This window comes from Balaenoptera acutorostrata, chromosome 15 (assembly GCF_949987535.1).
Source record: "Balaenoptera acutorostrata chromosome 15, mBalAcu1.1, whole genome shotgun sequence".
NCBI classification, from domain to species: Eukaryota; Metazoa; Chordata; class Mammalia; order Artiodactyla; family Balaenopteridae; genus Balaenoptera; species Balaenoptera acutorostrata.
Genome location: NC_080078.1, coordinates 8,341,646 through 8,359,713, shown reverse-complemented (window position 1 = coordinate 8,359,713; position 18,068 = coordinate 8,341,646). Strand labels below are relative to the sequence as shown.

The 18,068-nt window shown below is 53.0% G+C and overlaps 1 protein-coding gene across 6 annotated transcripts in view; it reads right to left on the bottom strand.

Annotated features, from left to right (window-relative positions):
* The window catches only part of CUX1 (cut like homeobox 1), a 376,899-nt gene that overhangs the window by 49,080 nt on the left and 309,751 nt on the right, over nt 1–18,068 (bottom strand). For 3 of the 6 annotated variants that reach the window (XM_057528358.1, XM_057528357.1, XM_057528356.1), the window contains exons 17-20: nt 16,697–16,798; nt 14,669–15,510; nt 12,246–12,411; nt 11,665–11,721 (exon numbers count right to left, since the gene is read on the bottom strand). The exons of the other annotated variants lie outside the window; for them this stretch is intronic. In XM_057528358.1, coding sequence (XP_057384341.1) covers nt 11,665–11,721; nt 12,246–12,411; nt 14,669–15,510; nt 16,697–16,798 — 1,167 coding nt within the window. The remainder of the gene's footprint in view (nt 1–11,664; nt 11,722–12,245; nt 12,412–14,668; nt 15,511–16,696; nt 16,799–18,068) is intronic. 6 annotated transcript variants of the gene reach the window in all.

The following is an 18,068-nucleotide window of genomic DNA, read 5'->3' as shown; positions in this document are numbered from 1 at the left end:
GCAATCTGGAGAGATGGTTCTGGAGGTTTAGGAAACAGAAATTGTGTGAGTGTGAGCGTGTGTGTGTGTGTGTGTGTGTGTGAGACAGAGGGGGCAGGCGTAAGAGGGAGAGGGGGATCGAGGTGAGCTGCCCGGGCCCTGGATCAGGTGACCATGGGGATGGCGGTGCTTTCACAGTTCTGGGGAGAAAAGGCTGAGCTCCATTTTGGTTGCGATTCACCGGAGGGGACGACGAACACGTGGCGGGAAGTCGGCGCTCGAGGGAGGGAGGAGGCGGGAGGGCCGTCCTTGGCAGGTCGCCTCTGTCCTGGCGCAGCACGGGGTGCAGGGGGTGAGGCTGGGATTCGCGCGTCTACAGGGCTCTTCCCATCAGGCACTGCCTCGTGCCACCTGTGCTTCCCTCACTCTTGGGATGCTTTCTCACCCTCCTCTTTTCTCCCTGAACCGAACCGGGAAAGCATGTGGCGGGGAAGGATCTTAGCACCTGGGGAAGCTGCCCAGGTGACGTGGTCCTGAGCCCAGGAGCGCTCACCCGAGGGGTGGGCACTGCCGGGCATCCGGGATGTAAACTTGCTGCCCCTCAGGCTTCCATGATTTTTCTTGTGTATCTTTTACAGGCTCTCAAGGAAATACGCATGTCCAAAGCAGAGTTTGGGAATGTTAAAAATTAAAAACCTTCCTTAAGTTACAATTCAACTTTGGTAGTGAACTCCCAGGCTGGCGAGGCTGCGGGAACCACACTGGTGACACGGTTGGGCCGGCCTCAGGAGCACCGGGCTCCCGCTGTTCCTAGCTTTTCTACAGATCCACACTGATTTAGAAATAATGCTTTCAAATTACCTTCAGTAACCTTATTACCGAACCAGCTGTGTGTATGAACACTTATCAATGCGTCCCTGTGCATTAAGAGAAAATGTATGTCATACAAACAGTCTAAATATATATTACTGAGATGAGTAAAAACAAACTCTCTAGTTAAATTGCTCTGCTGTAATCAAAGATTAAGCACTGTGTGTGCGTGTGCGCGCCCGTGTGCATGTGTTTTCTTCCTCCAGGGTTCCTTTCTGGCTTTGGGCAGACCTGCCCATCCTTCACCGGTAGTGATTCTCTCTGGCAGGCAGCTCATACTGCCATTCTGACAGTGGCATTAATTTTCCCCAATTTCTAAGACTTGGAGGAGCTAAGAGGTGGTTTTGAATAGTGTTTTCCTTCTGAGCCTTTTAGGCCTGCAGCTCAGAAACTTTCCTTCCCTCCAGGCACCTGGTGGACAGCAGGCTTCCAAGTGCCCATCTGCGCAGAGGCTCCAGCGTTTGCCCCAAGAGCAGCCTGTCCCCTCTCAATAACACTGCCAGGCAGCCTGGCATGCAGGTGATGTCTGGCCTGTGATGGAATGTTCCTTAGAGAATCCTTTGCTGATTGGATGAATAGCTGGTGTGGTGGGCTGCTTCCCGGCTTCCCAACAACACGCAGGTGAATGCACTGATCTGGCCCTACACGGGCCCCAGGCCGTGCCGAGCAGAACCAAGTGACATTTTCGTTGTATGTGATGGTATTAGAAAACCTATTAAGGGGACTTCCCCAGTGGCGCAGTGGTTAAGAATCCGCCTGCCAATGCAGGGGACACGGGTTTGAGCCCTGGTCCGGGAAGACCCCACATGCCGCGGAGCAACTAAGCCCGTGTGCCGTGACTACTGAACCTGAGCTTTAGAGCCCGTGAGCCACAACCACTGAGCCCGCGAGCCACAACTACTGAAGCCCGCGCACCTAGAGCCCGTGCTCCGCACCGAGAGCCCGTGCTCCACACCAAGAGAAGCCGCCGCAGTGAGAAGCCCGCGCACCGCAACGAAGAGTAGCCCCCGCTTGCCGCAACTAGAGAAAGCCCACGCACAGCAACGAAGACCCAACGCAGCCAAAACTAAATAAATAAAATAAATTTATAAAAAAAAAAAAGAAAGAAAAGCTATTAAGGTACATTATTTTACACATCCTCCTAATCTCTCCATTCTGCTTTACTTAATTTGTGATGAAATTGTTGAGAAAGGGTACTTAATGTACGACAGTCAGTAAAAGTAATTTATCATCTTCCCGCTTCAGTGCTCACGTTATCAGCGAACTCATTTTCTGCATTCATCATGCAATCAGCCTATTATTTGCATATTAATCAGGCAGTGGACCATGAAAGAACTGCATCCCAGCCAAATGCTGCACTATCTCAGGAGAAACACTCAGTAATTATCATACATCAGTGTTATGATGTGGTAATTGATTATAACATCTTTCTGCTGCCCCTGGGGAGCTCCTCTGCTCACCCAGCTCCAGGCACTCCGGACAGATTGCTCTTTTCCTCCCCAAATCAAAGTCACCACTGCTGTTCTCTCCAAGTGCTATTTCTGTGGGGTATTGATCCTCCTCTTCCAATCTCATGAGGTATTTAAACTACGTGGAACAAACTGACTGTAACTCAGAGACGAGAGGGTCTAGCCGGGAGGAAGGCACATCCCTCTGGACTCAGCCTCTTGGCTTCAGAGGTGCTGCTCCAGCTTCCGAGAAAGTTTCCTTGTCGAGAGAAATGCGGCAACTTCAGTCCCTCCTCATTGCAAAGTTGGTACAAAGGCAGTTTGGCTGCTTTATTTAGGTGCCAAATGACAGACTAATTTTGGTCCTCTTGTAAAGGACAAACCCAACATCTGCCAATTCAGACTCGGGCTATATTTAGGAATCCAGTTCCAAAGGGAAGAACAAAACACAAAATCAAGATGAAGCCGGTGACGGAAGCCGCCTGGCTTGCTTCGTTCTCTCTGGGACCCCCTTTCTCACTCCTGAGCATGACCCTGGCCCAGGGACCAGTCAGCAGGGGGCTGGGCCCCGGGTCCTGGGCTGGCTGAGGGCCACTAGCAGGGAGAGGGCATGAAGCTGAAGGGCAGCGCTGTCCTTGCACGGGAAAGAACCCTGGGCCACTGTGCATATCTTCCTTGGATCTAGCCTGGAAGGGGTTTCAAAGCAGCATGGACCCATATCACAGGCCAGATGGGTCATACACTTTCTGTTGCAAAACTTCATAAACCGGGCTCTGACTATGCCACTGATTTGTTGCTGGGTTCCCTTCCCTTCTGCCCAGCTCCCAGCCTGAAACACAAGGGCATGCCTCTCGGGGTAACTGAGGCATCTGATTTTCTGTTAAGTGTTCATCTTGGATCTGATTTTATTTTATTATTATTTTTTAATAAATTTATTTATAAATCATTTCCACTTTGATCCACTTAGGGATCAAAGGTATTAGTGCTGCACTTGGCACATAAAAGGTGCAAATATATGAGTTTCTTCATTGTACTCTTACTGCCTTTTAAAAATTACCTGAGGATTTTTAAGCATTTAAGCTTCTTCATCCCTCCCTGGAAGCAAACCATTGAAAACTGAAGTCCTCATTTGCACCTGTGACCTACTTTTGCCTCTTGTACTGAATGCCCAATGTACTGTAAATTCCCTTCTCCAAAGAAAGTCTAAGGGGAAGAGAAAGGAGATGTGTCCAGAGGCCCGTGACAAAGGCCTGCCGGGGCCTTCTCCTAACGGGCAGTTAGGGCGTGCCAGGACCGAGGGGTCCAGGCCAAGCAACCAAGAGAAGCTGAGTGGGATGGCGCTGCCGCTCACCTGTGCCCACAGTCACCCCTGTATCCAGACGAGATGGCCTGGCTCTGCACTAGTTTGCCCCAAATGGCCTGAGCGATGACCTGTAGTCTTACTCTTGAAGCTCAAGATTCTGGGTGAACTTCATGGAATGGCAGATGGACAGACAATTTTCAGAGATGGACGGCATTTCAGGGAAGCCAGGAATCTGGAGAGCTGCATGCAGGCCATCCTGCAGCTGACCCTTCGTGCCGGCTGCCACCAGCCAGGCTCTCACTTGACAGTCTCCGCCCAAGGAGTGAGTGCTGGACCCGTTTTCTGTTTTAAAGCCAGGAGCCTGACATTTCACGTGTGCACGTACATTATTCTATAGCTATCTGTGCGCGCACGAAATGACATAACGGCAGTGGTTTCAAGGGCAGCAGTAGGAAAGCGAACACTCAAGTAGCACTTCCTCTGTGCCAGCCACTGCTCTGGAGGCTTTTATACATGAACTCATTTAAAACTCCTGAAGGTCTAGGAGATAGGTACTTTCTTTTTCCTATTTTAAAGAAGAAACTGAGACACAGAGAGGTCGAGTCACTTGCCCAAGGCCACACAGATGCTCGGTGGCCGAGACGAGACAAGCCCTCTGCAGTCGGCTCTGAGCCACCGCTCACACATGCTCAAGGCTGCTCACCGCAGGATCGTTTCTTAGGTTCTGCTGTTAAAAATCAATCTAGGGGCTTCCCTGGTAGCACAGTGGTTGGGAATCCGCCTGCCAATGCAGGGGACATGGGTTCAAGCCCTGGCCCGGGAAGATCCCACATGCCGCGGAGCAACTAAGCCCGTGTGCCACAAATACTGAGCCTGCGCTCTAGAGCCCATGAGCCACAACTACTGAGCCCTCGTGCTGCAACTACTGAAGCCTGCGCGCCTAGAGCCTGTGCTCCGCAACGAGAGGCCACAGCAATAAGAAGCCCACGCACCACAACGAAGAGTAGCCCCTGCTCGCCGCAACTAGAGAAAGCCCGCGCACAGCAAAAGACCTAACGCAGCCAAAAAAAAAAAAAAAAATCAATCAATAAATAAAAATAAATAAAATTAAAAAAAAAATCAATCTAAGTATCTCTCACTAGTGATTGGTTAAGTAAAATATGGTATGTCCAGATACAGGAATTCCCTACAGCAGTGAAAAGAGGAGGAAATTCTTTATGTCCCAGCCTAGGGCCGTCTCTACAGACTACTGCCAGGTGAGAAAAGCAAAGCACACCTTGAGCACTGCGTGCTCCCTTCTGTGTGCAACAAACATCTAGATGCAGAGACTCTCTGAAGGAAATGAACAGGAGGGCCTTGGGGGAGAGCACCTGGGGCCCTGGGGATGAGGGAGGAGGGTGACTTATTTTTGAAAAAGGGTGTAAGCTCTTTTAAATCCTGCAGTTTGTAGCCACGATGCATTTTACTTATTCAAAAAAAAAAAAAACCCAAAAAACCCACAAACCATAATTAAAAATAAAAGTCTCTTACTCTGGGTTACTCTGATTCTCTTGTCTTTTTTTGGAGAGACCCAGTGACAAATCCCACTCAAGGAGCAGAGACCCTTGGGGGCTGACTTGTGCAGAAGCAGCCTTTCCCAGGGATCGTGGTGACAGCATTTGCTGCTTTGAGACGAAAACATCGAGTGGGTGGCCTGGCTCAGTGGCTGCTGTTCCAGGGGTGCCTGTGCGGGGCCTGCAGGTACAGTGTGCTCTAGGGGAGGGCAGGCCAGGCCGGCTCGGCTCCACACACCACCCCCCCACCCCGCCCCCCGGCGTCCCAGGAGTGAAAGGGCCTCTCCGTGCTCCCTCTGCCTTCCTGGGTAATGTTGCAGCGAGGCAGTTTCAGGGTCGTGCTCAGGCGCCACCAGGAATCCCACAAATGCCCGGAACGGCTAGGAGAGCTGAAAAGGCAGCGCAGGCACGGAGGTAACGCAGGGAGGCGCAGCTTCCGGGGAGCTCATGAGAAGCCGTCCTCCCTCCCTCCAGCCTGAGGGCCGGGTGGGCACTGCCTTACCCTCCCGCCCTCCGAGGCCGCTCCTGGGTGTGCTGAGCCTCAGCCTGCCTCTCCACGTGCTGGAAGCCCACCTCCTCTCGATAAAGAGCCGCCCATGGGGCGGCAGGCTGGGCATCCTGGGGCCCGGTGCCGCCACGGGGGCAGGTGACGGAGGCCACCTCAAAGGAGCAAGGAGGCCCCCTTCTGTCCTGATCTCCACACTTTTTTTCTTATCGTAGGAGCCTTAAGGCGGCAACAGGAACCCTATTCTACATAAAGAAAAGACAAAATTCCTCCGTAATCCACTTTCCTTCTGTTATTTTAAAAGAAAAACAGAAGGCCTCTAAAGTCGGGGCTTCTACTATTTTCACTTTTTTTCAAAGGTTCTGCACATGCCCCGTCCCAGCCATCAATGAACGTCTGCACCCGCAGAGCTCTCCACCTGGAATGTTCTCCGCCCTGACCCCTTTGCCCTTCACGGCCCAGCCACCTCCTGGGGCGCCCTCAGCACCACGGACCTCCCCACCGGCCTGCGCCCACATGTACCAGATGACAGACAAATGGTACATTGATTCCAGAAACCTGACTTTTCTGATCTTAGGATAGACAGTTCCTTTATCGTGGCACTCTTGGTAACACTGAAATGCCGTCATGCAGGGCACAACCAAGAAAGAGAAATGAATGGGCACTCAGTTCTTCCGGCCACCAAGTTCACGGCCGGTGAGCGGGGGGCAGAGGCTGAGCCCCAGGACTAATGATGAGCAGAGCGGCCACCTGCTCAGGAGGGGTCACTTCCTAGCTCACACGTGGCTTTCCAGAATTCTCCTTTGTTTGTTTTTTTTTTAAAAATCCCATCCTGCCTTTTCTTTTTTTTAAATTAATTAATTAATTAATTTATCTTTGGCTGTGTTGGGTCCTCGTTTCTGTGAGCAGGCTATCTCTAGTTGTGGCGAGTGGGGCCCACTCTTCATCGCGGTGCGCGGGCCTCTCACTATTGCGGCCTCTCTTGTTGTGGAGCACAGGCTCCAGACGCGCAGGCTCAGTAGCTGTGGCTCACGGGCCTAGTTGCTCCGCGGCATGTGGGATCTTCCCAGACCAGGGCTCGAACCCGCGTCCCCTGCATTAGCAGGCAGACTCTCAACCACTGCGCCACCAGGGAAGCCCTCTTTTTTGTTTTTGATCTGTTGCCTATGGCCAAGTATAAATCAGTTATGTATATACAAATCTTTTCAGCTATTCAAAATAAATGAGGGTTAGAAGAGTTCTTTTCAGAGAGCACCAATAGTTACTTCCACTGATGTACTTCCATGAAAGAGAAGAAAAAAAAAAGAGAGGAAAAAAAAAATCAACTCAGTTCTAGTCTAGGGCACTGAACAAAGAGTTCTGCCTGCTTTAGGTGTCGCCAGGGAATTCTCTGGGGGTTCGACTAGCCCTTCCTCTTCTTAGTAATGTGCTATCCAAATGCCCCACCCTGACTCAGTCACCAAAACTCAGGAACTGATTGCTTATTCAAGGAAGCTGAGTTTAAAGCACTAAAACCGTGGACGTGTTCTCCTGGTCATTTCATGGGTACCGAGCAAGAGCCATTATGCATATTAAAAAGGAAGGCTGGCCTGTCCCTAACCGGGAGCTGTGGCCCTGGGACTCTCCGGCTGCGTAAGGCCATGTGCAGCATACAGCCCCCGTGGTGCTCACGTCAGGGAGGGGGCACACGTGGGACCACCCACGTTAGAGAGGGACGCAGCTGCTATCTTCTCAAGAGGGAACTAACTGGTGGTCTGATGTGAGAACAGGGACGAGGAGCCATGGAATTCTCCACGGCCGGAGAAGATTTGGAACCCGCAGTTCCTGCCTGACACGCTGGGAAAAAGCTGGGTATTTTATAATTAATCCGAGGAGACTGGGCCACCCTTTCGTCGGTACAGCTTGCAATAATCCATCTGGGCGTGGAAGCTTGTGAGCTACAGTAACGAAGTGCTCCCAGAGTAAAAAGTTACAAAGCTGAGCGCATGGGCGACTCCTGTCAGTTCTCCATAAGGTGAGGAGTGACTTGAGTCGCATTTAGAAAAATCTGTTCCTTCCCCTTTCTTTCTCCCCGCTTTGGAGTTGTCTCTTGTCTCCTTCTTTCCCTTGGGGCAAAAAGATTAATCACACCAAGGAACCATGAATATGAAATGAGCTTTAAGGAATGAAAAGGAAAAAAACAATCCAATTGTAGATCATATCTAACTAGGTACCTACCTACTACCTACACGGATGCACACACGTACATTACATCTCAAGGTTTTCTTCTTTAAAAAAAAAACACCCTCCTAACTGATAAGCAATGAGCACAGGCCACACTCAGAGAAAACAAGCCTTACTTGGTCCCTCCTTTCTCCTTCTCTGAGTGCTTCCTTTGCTTCTCCTGAGCACTGCTATTGCTACGCAGGGCGAGGGTAGCAGGTGCATGATAGCTGGGATGGGAGACAAACAAACGGGAGACTCGGAGAACCAATCCCAAAGGACTACCTGCACCTCTGTCTTGCCATATTAGATTAACGACAACCCAAGACACTGGGGACTTTGAAAGAAGCCAACAGAAACACGTGTGTAAAGGGACTTCCCTGGTGGCGCAGTGGTTAAGAATCCGCCTGCCAATGCAGGGGACACGGGTTCGAGCCCTGGGCCAGGAAGATCGCACATGCTGCGGAGCAACTAAGCCCGCGTGCCCAGAGCCTGCGCTTCGCAACAAGAGAAGCCACCGCGATGAGGAGCCCTCGCACCGCAACAAAGAGCTCGCCACAACTAGAGGAAGCCCGCGCGCAGCAACGAAGACCCAACGCAGCCAAAAATAAATAAATGTATATTAAAAAAAAATGTGAAACTAGACTACCAGGAAATATAGGAACAGGTAACTGATCTGAAGTTCTGTCCTTTAAAAACCGTTTTTGTTCTTTTTAAGTTACTCATATGATTGGCATGGAACCCTCCTTTCTCCTCATCAAGGCCTCAACAGCGCAGGTCACTCACTGAAAGTGGCATCAACTCTCCTCAGTGTCCAAGGCCATCACCCCAAGTCTCGAGTCATCAAAGGAACATCCAGAAATGGTTACAACCACCAGGAGGAAAAAGTGATGATGCACTGGAAACTTCAGTTTCTCTCTCCTTCATCATAAACCTGATCGGCAAGTTTGACACAGAAATCATTAAGGAAGATGGAGACGCTGAGGGCAACAGGGCTGGGCAGAAAGAGGCAGACAGGAATTCTTAGCGAGGAAAACAGAGTCCCGTGTCAGCAGTTTGCTGTTTAGTTGAGTGAGGCCCTCCACCCTCCGGGGCACCTCATCGCCGTGGTAACTAAGCACAGAGCCCTGCATTAGACCCACACGATCTCTGCTCAGACTGAGGCTGTGGACAGAAGGCGGGTCTTCCAAAGTCCTTCCACACCTGGGAGGCTGAACCGATGGCCGGGCCAGTTCGGCAGCCTGGATTCTCAGACACTGAGTGTTTCTCACCAATATTCAGGAACAGACCAACCCAGGGTCAGAATTACCTTCCTGCAGCCATCTGCTGCCACCACGCTGAGCCGCCTTGGGCAGAGGCCTCACGGAGCCCACCACCATGGACAGAGCGTCTTTCTGGGTCTGGGGCCTCTTGGAAGGATTCCGTGGTAGCCACGGCGAGAGCAGGGAATCAGAATCCTGGAGAAATCCTAGGCCAGAGGCGTTACTCCCCTGCCTTTGGGGGAGCAATGCTGAATACTTCCTCCGAGACACTGTTTTTTTTTTTTTTTTGGTCACACTGTGCGGCATGCGGGATCCTAGTTCCCCGCCCGCACCGCCTGCATTGGAAGCGCGGAGTCTTAACCACTGGACCGCCAGGGAAGTCCAGACACTGATTTTTTAGGCTGTCAAAGATCCTGGGGTCTCCAATAGTCATTCATCCCACTGATTTACCAACACTCATCATTATAAGAGAATTCTGTTTTTCAAATCTAAATTCCACATACCGAAAGGCACGGCTACTTTAATTTTTAGAAACACTCCTGAAAGGATAACTCTGATAGTAAAGAAATTTCAAACAAGGAAAACTACCACCCACAATCTTGCCACTATATGATCATCTGTCTTTTCATTCTGACAAGCACTTTCTAGTCTTTCCTGATCCAGAGAAACATTTTCGCTTAGCTACCATCATGTCTTAAAAAAAAAAATTTCTATTTTCCTAGAATGTAAGAAATAAGTTTTCCACCTTTCTCCACAATCACCATAATTATTATTTCTACTGATGGCTTCCCAACTGCTGACTCACAACAGGCACGTCGAGTGAGAGGTTTACCATCCACCTCCCGTCTTGTGGGGAGTGTCGAGAGGCCTGCCTGGGCCTCTTCACAGAAAGCAGGGGAAAGTTCTACAGCGCTCACTTGTACCCAGGGGCTCACTGCCTCCTGCCTCCCTCCCTCTTTCAATCTGCAGGCTCCCCAAGAGTTTAAATCTCCTTATTTTATAAAGTAATTTGATCTCTTACAAATATCACTTACATCTCTCGGAGGAGCCCTGTGAGTTGTTCCCAGGTTGGAAATGTGGCTGTCATGGGAACGTTGCAGCACGGCAGCGAGTGCTTGCTACACAATAAAAAGTAAAAAGCCATTCTTTAAGGATGTGTTCCGACACGGGGAAGGTTTTGGCATCCATCACAACCGACCTGGGACTGCAGGCGATTTCTTATTTTATTTTGGAACAAGGGGTTTTGATCTAAAAACCGTTAGTCACATTCTGCCAAGTTGGGTCCTGACTCTGATGGGGCAGCAGATACTCGGAGAGTTTAACAGGGGGCCAGCTTCCCATTAGAGCAAGAGGCAAGGAGAATTTTCCATGCAAACGTCCGCAAAACTCTAGCACAAACAACCACGTCCATTATTTTCTCTAATGTGTTTTGAACGGGCGCCAGTGCTGTGTAAGTTCTCCAGTACTTGCTGATGAAATTGGCCAACGCAGAAAGGCGGGGAGAAGGAAGTACACCTGATCCTTCCTAGAGGGCCAGCCACTCCATTTAGAGGTCCAGCCAAGAAAACCAAGAGCCTGGCTTAGATACAGCCTTCCAACCCCTCAAGATGGAACACCCCAAACACAAGAAGACGTCAACCGGGAACTTAGCTGCACCCAGCACACGCTGGCTGCATCTGTGTGCGGGTTTGGAGTTTCGAAGCGGTGGCGGCCGCTGCCGCCCAGCTGTTCCCCTCACGACACGTGTTTTCCCTCGTAAAACTTCCAGCAGGCTGGCGGGCTCCACGCTCCTCACTTAGCTTTGTTTGTGTTTTCAATGAATCAATGGGATATGGAGACTAATCAACATGTTTAGAAAAATAAAGAAAGAAAAAAAGAGGAACAGCTCACGATGCTGGCTGTTCCTGAGAGCTGGGTGGGAAAAGCCTGGCACAAGCGGGCACACGGGAAGGACAAGGAGGGGGTTCAGGAATCAGGGACGTGGGCCAGCCCGGGCTGCCGTGTCCAGGAGTCCGCGTGGCGGAGATGTGACCTCAAAGACCGGGCCTCGGGGCTCTCAGATGCCGCCCGGAAGCAGCCCCAGCTCCTGGGCCCGGGCTCCAGGCCCTCCACCACCTGCTCCCAGGCTGGACCCCAACCTCAGTCCCACTCTCCTGAGTGTCATGCCCTGAACTGCAATGCCCGTTCCTTGTCCCCTGTCCCCTGCTATGAGACTGGAAGCCCCCTGAGCACAGAATCTGTCTCTGACTTGGACCCCAGCCCCCAGCCCCGAACACAGGGCTCACACCTAGAAGCCAATGCACTGATGAAAGAACACGGTGAGGAACAAGAAAACGCTGGAGGAACCTGCACTCGGCCGTCGACTCTCTCCTTCTCCATTAGAAACTATGACCTCGACGAATCCAGTTTGCCTAGAGGGTACCATGTTTTCAGCTCACCGGATCCAGAACGAGGGATCCTTCAAGTCTCCCCAGTACAGACCAGAGGAAAACACAAAAGGCAGGGAAATGTTTCATTCAAAACACCAGACATGGCTAGTTACCTGAGCTCACGCAGCCCTGCTGCAGGGGGTCCTGGAGTGACGTCATGGAGTGCAGGACTAAACGAGAGAAAGGGGTACAGTTAAACGAGGAAACAAACTTGGGGGGTTACAGCTTCCTAATACCTGGAGCACAGCAGAGGGGGCACAGCAATAAGGGCCCCAACAAGGGAGGGTACCCACTCCTTATGGGGAGGCCCAGAACGGGATGGGCGCAGGCAAAGCGCTGCCGGTAGAAAGCTGGGCCACTGGCTGGAGAGCAGGCGGAAGCCGTCACCCATGAGATCTTTCATTCTGTTCCTTTGGCTGATTTCCTTTCCTGATTCCCTGATTTAGCTACTTGACTTTTACCTATATTTATGTATAAACAGCATTTTCCTAATTGGTAACTCATTTTCTGCTGCTTATAAAATTAGCTAGGCACAATCTTCTCTCTCCTAAAAACTGAGTCAGTCCCATGGCAACAGGTGGTGGAGGAAGGGGGGCGGTTCTCAGGCAGCAGCTGACAGCGTGGCTGGTGGTCTCCCCGCACGGGGCTCCCCTCCCCCACCGCCTGCAGCAGCCCAGGGCGGGGCTGCCCTTACCTGGCCCTTGCTGCTGTCCTTGGACAGGCAGGACGCCCTGGCCCAGCTCGCCGTTCAGCCAGAGCTGCATCCGGATGAAGGGTTCGCGGCCTTTTTGGGTCAGCTTGCTCCATGGCTTCGGCCGGGACAGCATGTCGCTGACACTGCCCTGGGACAGGCCCAGCACCTGGAATGGCGACCAAAGACACACAGCGTCAGCACCCCGGATTCGGTGTGAGGCCGCAGAATGTGTCAGTGATACACGCGTGGCCATGTGGAGGCGTGGTCGGGATGGACGGCACACGGGGCGCACTCCTGGGGCCGAGCACGGAACCAACCCCTGGGGGCGGGTGGCGACAGCCTGGGGTGGGGGATAAGCTTTTCAGGGTCACCAGTGGGCTGATGCCCTGGCACGGGAAGCCACAGTCATAGTCGCAGCTTTCAGCTCCCAGGGAGAGGAGGGTGGGCAAACGGAGGGGAGGGGCTCCACCCAGGGTCTCGATCCTGCCAAGCCTGCAGGGCTGTCGTCCTGACAACCTGAGGAGGAAGCACTGAAACCATGTTGCTCTTTGCCTGGCGGTGCCAGCAAAGGCCGAGGTGCTGGGGGCCAAGGACCCCTTTAGAGTAGGAGCAACGGATGCCGGCGGGACGCGGGCGCCCGTCTCCTTTGCTGGCGCCGGGCCAGCCTGGCATTTACAAAGGTCTGCTCTCTCTGATCACATCCTGCTCGATGGTAGGGGCCCAGAGGTGAGCTGGTGGCAACCGAGGAGCCAGCCTGGGAGTGAAGCTCACTGCAGACGATCGACAAGTTGCACGTACATACCCGACTTTGTTACGCTCACATATGGCCATACATATGTATGGGCACAAACACCCCCCACAGGACACAGATGCAGCCCAGAGATATTTAGGGGCTGCATCCGATCACTCTTTGAAAAGTTCTCAAGTTCCAGAATAAACTGCACTCATGGGCCAAACAAGTTCAATGCTATTAAGTCTCTGCTAAATTTAAGGCATGAGCACAAATGTCTATTTAAATGTTCTCAAATGATATTTTTACAACGCTGAACTAGAAATTTCAAGGGACTTTAAATTCTCATCCTCATTTCTATTCACCCCCTCACCTTTTGCAAAGTCGGGACAAAGAGCTCACAACCGTATTTCAAGGATTCATAGCACAGTACATCGCAAACACTGAACTCAAGGCAGGACCTGGTAAGGCGGGTAGGAAGTTGTGGGGCGGGCCACTGCTGACCCAGCCACGTGGCCCTCGGGGAGGCTGTCTTTTTTTTCTTTTTGCGGCATTGGGTCTTCGTTGCTGCATGAGGGCTTTCTCTAGTTGCGGCGAGCGGGGGCTACTCTTCGTTGCGGTGCGCTGGCTTCTCGTTGTGGCGGCTTCTCTTGTTGTGGAGCGCGGGCTCTAGGCGCGGAGGCTTCAGTAGTTGTGGCTCATGGGTCCTAGAGCGCAGGTTCAGCAGTTGTGGCGCACGGGCTTAAGTTGCCCCGTGGCATGTGGGATCTTCCCGGACCAGGGCTCGAACCCGTGTCCCCTGCACTGGCAGGGGGATTCTTAACCACTGCGCCACCAGGGAAGTCCCAGGGAGGCTGCCTTTTAGGGGACTGGAGCGCTTCTCATTATGCTCAGCAATTCATTGTTTAATCTAAGACTATCCCGGGGTATTATGTTTATCTTATATTTTGCAGGCCTGGTAAATCCCCATTATCCAGAATCTCAGTGACCAGGAAGTGCCAAGAACAGAAAGGGTCTGGGATCTCATCCACAAACCATGGCCTTTCATGAGCCAGGGATGGCCGACATGGAAACAAGGGTCTTCGGGGCCAGTCCCGGGCACAGCCTGGGCTCTGTGCAGCTCTGCCCGTGCCACCTCTAGCTGTGCATCCCTGGGCAGGTTGCTTCACCCCTCTGGCGCCCCAAGCACGTTCTGAATTATGAGAGAGGTACAACTATGCTTTACATGGCTGTTTCTATCGAGTGCCTTCTGGTTCTCTGCACGCTGGTCGTCTCTCTCTGTGATCAGATCAGATCCTTTTGGCCGAAACAGCCTGCAGAGGCGCCTCTGGGCTCCACTTGGCTGGGGGTACAGAACTCGATTCAGTCACCTGCTAGCTTGGGGCACACAGTTAACTTCCCTGAGCCTCGGTTTCCTCATCTGTCAAATGGCGACTTTGCCACCCCCTCACAGTGTGACAAGAGGTCTAAAGGACTGCGGAGGGTGAGAGGGCCTCACCCAGAACCTGGCCCCCAACGGGGAAGCCGCGAATGGAGCGTTCACTGGCCAGCCTCCCCGGAAGTTTGGGAGTGGACGAGCCACGATGCTCTTTGGTTAATTAAGTGGGTGATGGCCACATCCTCCAGACAGACATGCAGTCCTAAGCAGTGAAGGGAGATGGGAAGACCCAGGCTCCCAAATCGAGTCCCTTACCTTCTCCCCGAAGATCCTCTGACAGATGCCGTTCTTGGCCAGCTTCTCCTTCACCTGCCGGGTGAGCTCGATGGTGTCCACCTCCTGGTACATGTAGATCTCGTACTGCTCGGGGGTCAGCGGAGGGACCGAGGGCTTGGTGGGCTTCGACAGGGGCACGATGGGGGACGAGGGCAGAGGGCTGTTCTGGGGTGTCTCGCTGCGGCTGGCTCCGGTGAGGCTCAGCTCTGAGCTCTGGGAGTACGGCGACTCGGCGCTGGGCCAGTCCTTCCAGTATTCTGACGACGAGGGGCCCTGGAGCTGGCCACGCTCGGCCCGCGCCTGCCCGCCACTGCCGCCGCCGCCGCCTTTTTCTTTCCCGCCGCTGGCTTCTTCAGCCTTGGGGTCTTCGGGGGGAGCGCTGCTCTTCCTCTCGGGCTGGACGGCGCTCCACCAGTGGTCCTTCCACACGCCGCCGCGGCCCAGCTCGCTCTTCACGTGTCTGAGGACCCCCTGTGCGGAGTCGGCCGCCCCCGGGAGGTCCGGCCCGGGCACGTCCTGGGACTCCTTCTTCAGGGCCGGGGGGTTGGGCAGAGCGGGGGCGCTGGAGTCGGGAGCCGAGGGGGGCTTCTTCAGGGAGACGGCTAATGGAGAGTAACCGGACACCGACGACATGGGCGAGGCGGGTATTAGCTTGGGGGTCAGGATGGCGATGTCCGTCTGGGACAGCGGCGCTGGCTTTAAGGCGGGGTCGAGGGCGGCCTGCTGGGCCTCCATCTCGCGGCGGGCCTGCTGCAGGATGGAGCGGATGGCGTCGTCGGAGTTCCCGCTGCTGGACGCCGAGGAAGGCTGGGCCGGCTCTGCTGCGGAGCAAACACAGAGGTGAGACGGTGGCGGCACCGCCCCGTGCTTTTTCACTCCACTTCATCCTGACCTGACCTGCCACCGCATGCAGGTTACCGGGGAGAACCTCACGGCTCTGTTTCTCCAACGTTTCCCCCGTCGTGAAACGTTCACGCACCCTGTCCGAGCGGTGATAGAGGGGCCAACGTGCCTGTTGTGCGACCACGTGGCCTCCGCGACACACCAGCCGAAGGGGTAAGTTGTGATCACGCGTGTGATGGGGGGCGGGGGGGGTACGTGTGCAAATGCTCTGTGACTCTCTTTCCGGGATGACTTTAAACTTAACATTCTCATGTGCTATATCCCAAAATTCCAGTGCTTTTGTTAGCTCAGATCCCCTTCCGGGTGGGTGACTACGGTGCGGCCACCAAGGGGGAGGGGGAGGGGGAGGGCCAATGGCGGGGTCAGTGGGCAGGCCCTAGCTCAGGAACCCAGGGGAGTGACCAGGTGGTGGCAGGGCCTAAGCGGTCACAGCTGCCTGCAGCCAGGCCTGGTGGGGCCTCGCGACCACGTCTGTGGTGGAAGGACTCCATGGAGCAGGGGCTTCGTGGGCACAGGGCAGGGGTGTGTCTGTGCTGAACCCCGGGTAGAGCACTCAGGTTTCCTCTCTAGCGGAAGGTCTGAGCTGAATCTACAGCCTGGCGTGCCTCTCAATCAAAGCCCAGCCGGAGAGAAGCTGCAATGTGGGTGTTCTCTTACACCAGGCAGCTCTCCGGGAGCTCTGAGGGCCGACTCCTGAAGCAGACTGACTGCAGAGGTGGGAACATCCACCCTTCAACACTCCCTGCTCCTCCCTGGCAACGTTTGTTCCGTAAAGCAGCTGTGGTCAAGTACATACCCAAGTAGCAAAAGCCTGTGTTGCATTTAAAAAAGGGAATCTGATACAAACTACTTGCTAATTTAAGTCACGGAGATTCTAGGCCAGGGGTACATTCTTGAGTCAATGCTAGGGAATGACCTAGAATGGTAACTATTAGCAAAATAGACATCACACAGACCTGCTCCCCTCTGTGCTTGCCTAAAAGCTTGAAAACATACATTCTATTTTTTTTTTTTTAACAAAGTTAATCACTGCTGACCAGAACGCTCATGACAATTCTTTTAACTAAGTGTGGAAGACAGTGGTTGAAGACTTGGACTCCGTACCGGTTTTCTGTACTTGCAGCTCCCTTTTGGCTTGTTCCAGGATGGACTTGATTGCTTCATCGGACCCGGTCTCTGAGGCTCGGATCCGGGTGGTGATGTTACCTGCAGGGAGAAGCCACACCAACGACATCAAACTCACACCTGGAACAAAATTTAGGGCTGCACAAAGACGTCATTCTGATAAATAGCTGCCGAGTTGAGGCCGGTGATGACACGGAGGCAGGCGTGGCCTCCCGTTTACCTGTACCTGCTGTGCGTGCAACTTCACAGCAGGTACCATGGCCCCGGGGCAGGAAGGGCTTCCTACTGACTCCACCTGGCGTCAGACAGTATTCAGCCAGTGGGACAAGCTCTCACATTACCCAAGCTGGACGTCACCCGTGGGTTGGGACCAGGGAGAGCGAATCATTTAATCCGGTATAAGAAAAAGATGAAGGATTGAAAGGCAACGCTTTTTTTGTGAGTCATTTAAAAACAACTCCAACAGCTGCTTTGGCTTGGGACTATGTTCAAGGCTTTGTACGTGTCCTTGAGGCCAGTATCCCAGAGCGGAAAAATGGGTAGAGAGGGCAAGGGGTGGAGGCTGATTATCTCGCTATCGTTTACTCGTACAAGGTGAAGAGGCTGAAGGCTTAAGTTAAAATTTTCGGGTCTCTTATCACATACTATCTTTTGAAAATCTATGAACAAGGAGAGAAGCCTGCGGACATTCCTAAAGGACAAGAATTCCGTCTTGTGGTCACGTGGTGATGCTCTGCCGAGCGGCCACGTGCACAGACGCACTGAAGCTACTACGGCCCGGGGGCTGGTCCTGGCTCTTCCCGGAAGCCGTCCACGTGTTTGAATTGGTCACTACCTCACTAAGTGTGAACCGCCACATTAAACCATTTAAAAACAAGCAAACCACCGGGACAAAACCCCATCAAAGCTGCGACTCCGGGGAGTGCCATGGGGGCTGGCAAGCCAGTTCCACTTGGGATCTGTCCCCTCTGTCATGCCCTTGACATATTTCATAGTTCAGGGAAGGTACAAGGAAGCAGCAGTATCTCATCTGACTCAGTCACCTGATTCTTCTCAGAGCAACAAATGTTACTCTTTCACCTGCTTCTGAGAAAATGGGGAAAGGCGTAATTTGAATCTAAGAGGGGGGGGCGGGTGTGGGATTCACATTTTGGGGCTCATCTTAGCGGTGCCGCCCCCTCCTGCGCTCAGTAGAGCGCGGGCAGCTCAGGGGGAAGGGGTCGTGCGTACTTGAACCCGTGCTTTGTTTTATACTTACTAGCTCTGTTTTTCCATCAGGTTCCAGGCCAGAATCACACTGTACAGTTTTAACCCAAATACACAGCTAAGGACATGCTGCTTCCTAGGTTAC